General features: G+C 51.8%; 1 protein-coding gene across 1 annotated transcript; it reads right to left on the bottom strand.

Moving 5' to 3' along the window:
- Positions 1–1,001: 1,001 nt before the first annotated feature.
- MAP1LC3C (microtubule associated protein 1 light chain 3 gamma) lies at positions 1,002–5,656 on the bottom strand. The gene is made up of 4 exons (XM_078868403.1): positions 5,182–5,656; positions 3,148–3,203; positions 1,852–1,958; positions 1,002–1,205 (listed from the first exon to the last, which is right to left on the bottom strand). The coding sequence occupies exons 1-4, from the start codon at positions 5,240–5,242 to the stop codon at positions 1,046–1,048; spliced, it is 384 nt and encodes a 127-aa protein (XP_078724529.1). The 5' UTR covers positions 5,243–5,656; the 3' UTR covers positions 1,002–1,045.
- Between the last annotated feature and the right edge of the window lie 449 nt (positions 5,657–6,105).

The raw sequence follows: 6,105 nt of genomic DNA, 5'->3' as shown, positions 1-6,105 counted from the left end.
AATGCGAACAAGTATCGTATTTCTTTTTTTGTAAATCAACTTTATTTAAATCGTTGTTCGCAACGGCTAAACAAACGGGCACGCGCGCACAGTCACGGAGTCCACACGGCACCACGATGTGTAATACATTCGGCGAGAGACGGAATGGTAATGGTTACACACGGGCTCTTGTTAGACCACCACCCATCACCGCCAGACGAAGATTTCTTAATAAACACAATTTGGTAAAACGTTGTCGATTTTTACGCATGTCGTGTTTGTGCAGCAGGAATATAAAGTTACGATCAGGACAGAGCATTAAAAAAATAAAACGACCGTAATTTAGCTTAGACCAATTTCTTTTTTAGAAATTTGATATATTATCATTAGAAACTTAATGGTCTAGAACTTAAATTTGACTTGCGGCTCCAAAGACGCGAAAGTTTTTTTAAAGTAGACTGCATCGACGCAAAACAAGTTTGTTCGGATTAGTTAGACATTCAAATTTGCATTTAAAAAAGTGTCTCGCGATCCGTTAAATTATTCCACGCATTTAAAGGGTGCCTCCTATAGTCACGTACCCCCCCCCACACACGCCTACACATCACCCTATGCACTCAATTACACACAAGATGCACTGAAACTCAATATCTCCCTAACATTCACCCCCACTAGGCAAAGACCCTTGCGGAAATCTTGTGGGACGGACTCTGCGACATCTCCCCCCCAAACGCAACCCCTCCCACCTCTCCACATCGTGCCATCGTCTCCGATTTGACACCAAGAAGGCACCCCCCCCACCGCCAAAATGGTCACTCTCGCACGCGGTCCACAACCTCGCTAAAAACAACCACATCCCCAACAACAACAAAACCACAACGACAGAGATAGGCGATCTCAGACCACCACCACACATTCCACGCTTGGCAGCAGCAACCACCACCGCCACAACAACCACACCTCATCGGTTAAAAAAAGAGGTTTCAGTGTCACAGGAATATAAGAATTAGGGACCCGTAATAGACCGGTTCTCCTCGTCATCACCATCACCATCGTCGTCGTCGTCTCAGCCGAACATCTCCTGGGAGGCGTAGGTCATGTAGAGGAATCCATCCTCGTCCTTGTGCTCCACGTAAATGTCGGCCATGGTGGCGGCCATGGAGGGGACGACGCGGCCGTTCACCATGAGGTAGAAAGCGTGCGTGGAGCGCAGGAGCAGGCGGTTCCTGGGCGAGACGCGGATTGGTCGTCGTTCAATCAGTCAGTCGACCAATCCACGGGACGGACACCACGGCGGCCCCACCCCATCAATAGACGAAGCCACACCCACCACCACGTGACCACCACGTGGACACCACAACAGAAAGGTAAGAGAACGAAACACGAGTCAGGGGGAATGAAATCAGTGGGGGGGGGGGACGCGAGTGCGTGGAGCTTACGAGACGCTTCCCAACAAAAGCCACGGGAACTTCGCATTCGCAGGATGGAAACGGACGGAGGAAGCAGCGGAGAAATCAAAATTAACAAATGTTATTTGCGTATTTACGAGTAATGGCAATCTTTAAAATAAACGCGGCCGATGTTAAATATCGCATGTCGGTAATAGCAATGAGACTCCGTTCACATCGCAACTGGCTTGACCAGAGTTGGTAACCCCCCCTCCATCCAGCAGTGGATCGAGCAAGAGCTGCAGGTATTGGAAGACCGATAAAGTACACGGAGGACGAGAGGGGGAGCGAGGGATCTGGAGTGGTGGCGCAGTGGTTAACGAACTGCTCCATTATCCCAGCGAGCAGAGTTCGATTCCTCGCCACTGCTCTCACATCGGTGACGACCGCTACAGGTGCTCACTCAAACCCCCCCACCCCTCACCTGATGATGCTGACGAACTGGCTCATGGTGACTTCTCGAGGTACCAGGAACTTGGTTTTGTCGAGAGGAGGAAGAGTTTTCTCCCGTGAGTAGCGCTCCACAATCACCTGGGAGGGTCAACCACACCACCACAACATCACCGACACCATCAACACCCCCCCCCCCCACCCCTCTCATTCCTCACACTGTACCCTTGCATCATGCGAATGCATCAACCCACCACACCACTACAGCCACATCATAACTCGTCGTAGGTTATTATTACAGATTTTATTTTAAAAACTCAGAATAGTAATCTTTTTTTTCCCTAGGTGGGAATCCGATGAGCTATGAAGCTCTTCATCACATGTCCTGTAAGGGGAAGGTCAGCTTGTCGCAACAATACAAAAGACGATATCGGTGCAAATTAGAGGATAATAAAAGCTAATCACTATAAAAATAAAAAGTAGAATTACAAACAGTTTAAGGAGGTGCAAACCGCCCGTTACGCATCTCATAATCTTGAGCCCCAGCCACCGACACATACATCACCGGCTCCGTGGCCACCCACTCGCCGTCTCACGAAACTCACAGCCCGCGGGCTGCTACTGCTGCTACCAACCTCGAGTCCATTCCCTCTGCTGGTTGCCATTCCATTGGCTTCTCCAGCCATTGGGAAACATCATCGTCATCAATATCAACGTCATGAACATCGTCGTCTCATCGAGCAGCGCGTCCTGCCCGAAGCAGTCTTTCAGTTCTCACGTCCGGATGATTTACAGAGCCCGCGTCCTGTGGGCCTTCCAAGCCACGCGTTCTTCCTCGGTGTCTTAACTACAACCACCACCACCACATTACAGAGATCTCCCTCTGCACGACACTCACCACATTAGATCTCTCCCTCTGCACTACACTCACCACCACCACCACATTACACAGATGTCTCTCCCTCTGCACTACCTCTGCACTACCTTACCACCACCACATTATATAGACCTATCTCCCTCTGCGCTACTCACCACCACCACATTAGAGATCTCTCTGCACTACACTCACCACCACATGATATAAATCCCCCCTCTGCACTACAACACCAATTAAGCACCACGAATATTTTCCCGCACCTCCAATTAAACACGGTTGGCTATGTGCGGTGCGGAAGAAGTTCAACTTGCATAATGTATATAAATATTTCCCTACTGCGCTATAACAACCACAACTACCACCAGCACGTTAGATAATTAATAATCTCTCCCTCTCTTCGTGCTGTGGCCGAGGTCGATGACGATGAGAGCAGGAGAGAGAGAGGGAACTGACCGGGACTTTAGTGGGGAACTTCGCTCGAATCCCTGCCACCTCTTCTTTCCGGGTAGCTGCAAAGACAAAGACAAAGATACCCCTTGTAGCCTTAGCAGACTGTTGGGGCAAGTGCTATCAACCGATAGCTGTGGGGGGGGGGGGGGGGGACAAAAGGCCGGAACGGCACACACGAGGGGGCGAGTGGCCAGCACCACGCTCGGCCGCCTTCGTCTCCCTAGTGACGATGGCTACACATCGCACCAGGTACTCATTTAAGGCCGAGTCGACCTAGGCGAGGCCCAGGACCGGTTTAAGATAATCGTCACGGATGTTAGCCGTGAGCGGGAATCAAACCCGGATTGCCGGGTTCATAGCGCAGCGAGCTAACCACTACACCACCGCCATGCACCCCCCCGCGCCTTCCCAATTGAAAGGACACGCAGACAGGCGATAACGAACACCTATTAAGGCCACGTGCCCAAGGAACCACGCCACGATCGTCCCACGGTGCGCGTGTGCCGCTGTACGCCTCGGGGCAGCTGTTGAAGGCGGACGGAGATCAAAGCGAGGAGAGGGGGGGTGGAAGAGCTCGCGTGGAGTAAGCAGAGAGAATGAAAATAGAAAGCAGCGGGGCAACGTGGCCAAAGTAGTGAGTTTTTGGCGGTGCGAATTCCGTTTGCCTGCAACGCCGCAAACACGGAACATCGAAAGAGGACAATAAAACAAAGGCTGAAAAAATTAAGAAGTTTTTTTTTTTCAAAATTTCTTGCTGTGTATTTCACACCTGATGATTGCTTGTGTTGCAGTCGAAACTTCGTGAGAATTTTTATTGTTTTATATTTTTGTATTTTATTATTTCCCTTCTACGTGACTTTACCGAAAGAACTAAGAATTTAATAAAATAGGTGTGAAGATAATAAAACAACAAATAGAAACCTTTTGCAAGGAATAAAGTCCGCATTAACCACATAGTGCGTGTGGTGAACATGTAAATAAACATGATCCGATAATGATATCCGCCTCGTCTTCGATACCATAAGCATCGGCTTTCTATTGGGCGGTTTAACATCTTAATACCTTGATTTGAAGCTTTCGTGACCGCAGGAATCCACACTCTTGGGTTCTTTCGGTAAAGTCACGTAGGTAGAAAAATTAAATAAAACAAAAAATAAAATATCACGACGTTTCGATCGCAACACAAGAGGCCGACCCGCTTGTGTTGCGATCGAAACGCCGTGATATATTATTTTTTGTTTTATTTTTCTACCTACGTGACTTTACCGAAAGAACCAAAAAAGCATCTTCATACCTCTTGTTGTTTTATTGCCAAAAATGGGAAAAACCGATTCAAACCCATTCCTATTGTTTTTTTTATATACTTTGACGCCGTCAAAACAAAGTTGCCATTTCCACGGCACAAACGCGGTGACGAGTGCGCAGAGCTGCGCGTGACCCGCACAGCGCCTGGCACCACCACGACAGAGACGGAACGAAGAACGCGTGGAGGGACGGGGGGGGGGGGGTAGTAGCCAGCAACGTGGACGCGAAGGCAAAAAAACTTTGTCTGTCGAGAAGGGGGGGGGCTTCGGCATGGCGCGAGAGGACGACGCTCGCCCGTCCACTCGCTCGCCTCGCGGCCACGTGCTGGGGGGGGGGGGGTCACCGCGGCCACGTGCTGGGGGGGGGGTGGGGGGCACCGCTAACATCGCGAAATACGACGAACGGCAGCGGCGGCCAGGGGAAGGTCGTCATCCAGCAGCGGGTCGATCGTGGCCGGTGACGATTACGTTGATGATGATGAAGAAGAGCGAGCGGTTAGAGATTAGCGATTTGATGACGATGATGATGATGGTGGTGGTAACGTAGTCGACCTATACCTGGGGTGGGGGAGCCAGGTAAGGCGCGCACGATGGGGAAGGGGGGGGCGAATGGGGGGGGGCGAGGGGGGGGCTGGGAGTCCCAAGGCGGCCCACGACTTCCATTCCCCACGGCCCGCGGACGGACACGTGCGAGCGAGATGTCCCAGGGCCCCGTACGGGATGGCGAACTCACCGAGACTCTTGCGCTGTTTGAACGGCTTGTGGCCCTGGCTGGCCTCCACCGAGGTGGTCATGGCGCACAGGCGGCATGCCCCCGCGAGCCTCGCCCGCTTCAGACACTCCGTGGTCGACGCCGTCGTTGCTGCCGTTTGCGTTCGAAGGGGAAGTGGTGGACGCGCCTGGCGACCAGAAGATGATGGTGGGTCACTGGCTGGCTGGCCGGCCGGTCGGTGTGACCCGCGAATTGTCTGCTGGACTAACTGGCCGACTGTTCGAGTGGCTTTGCCGGTGGATTGTCCCGGCTGTGGCGAGCTAGCGGACTGGCCGACTGAGCGGTGGACTTGGCTAACTGGCAGGATTGGTTGGGTTATCGATCTGGCTGGCTGGCTGGCTTAGTGGTTTGTGACTTTGGAAGGTGGAACGCGCGTGGCGGTGGGTGGGTGGCGGCGTAACGGAGCGATCCGCAACACGTGGTGGAGCGAGTGATTATATCGCCTGGGTTGTGTAGCGGCTTCTATAAGTAATGTTGTGGGGGTGTGTGTGGGGGGGGTGTGTGTGGGGGGTGTGTGTGGGGGGTGTGTGTGGGGGGTGGGGGTAGGGGGGATAACCACACCCACACGCGCCCTCTCGCTCATGTACGCCCAGACACACACGCACACGAACACATACGTAAAAGCACAATTGCCAAAAATACACACGGACTCAAGTATACATGGGCACGTTTGCATATGCACGTAGGCACACACACACTCACACACTCATTTATGCACACGTACACGAACTTACACACACACCACACACAACGCGTTGTCATACATACCAACAAACCTACACATACACGCGCCCACTTATAATTTAAAGTATTATACACATACAGACACAATCGCATGCACACGAACGCACACAGAAAAACAAATACACATATCCGTATAGCGGT

This window comes from Lampetra fluviatilis, chromosome 25, assembly GCF_964198595.1.
Source record: "Lampetra fluviatilis chromosome 25, kcLamFluv1.1, whole genome shotgun sequence".
Lineage (NCBI taxonomy): Eukaryota > Metazoa > Chordata > Hyperoartia > Petromyzontiformes > Petromyzontidae > Lampetra > Lampetra fluviatilis.
This window is presented reverse-complemented; position numbering and strand designations above follow the sequence as displayed.

Coding starts and splice junctions, on each gene's coding strand:
- MAP1LC3C (XM_078868403.1), bottom strand. CDS start 5,242: ATGACCACCTCGGTGGAGGCCAGCCAGGGCCACAAGCCGTTCAAACAG. Junction 3,204..5,181: donor CAAACAGCGCAAGAGTCTCG/GTGAGTTCGCCA, acceptor TTGTCTTTGCAG/CTACCCGGAAAGAAGAGGTG. Junction 1,959..3,147: donor AGTTCCCCACTAAAGTCCCG/GTCAGTTCCCTC, acceptor TGACCCTCCCAG/GTGATTGTGGAGCGCTACTC.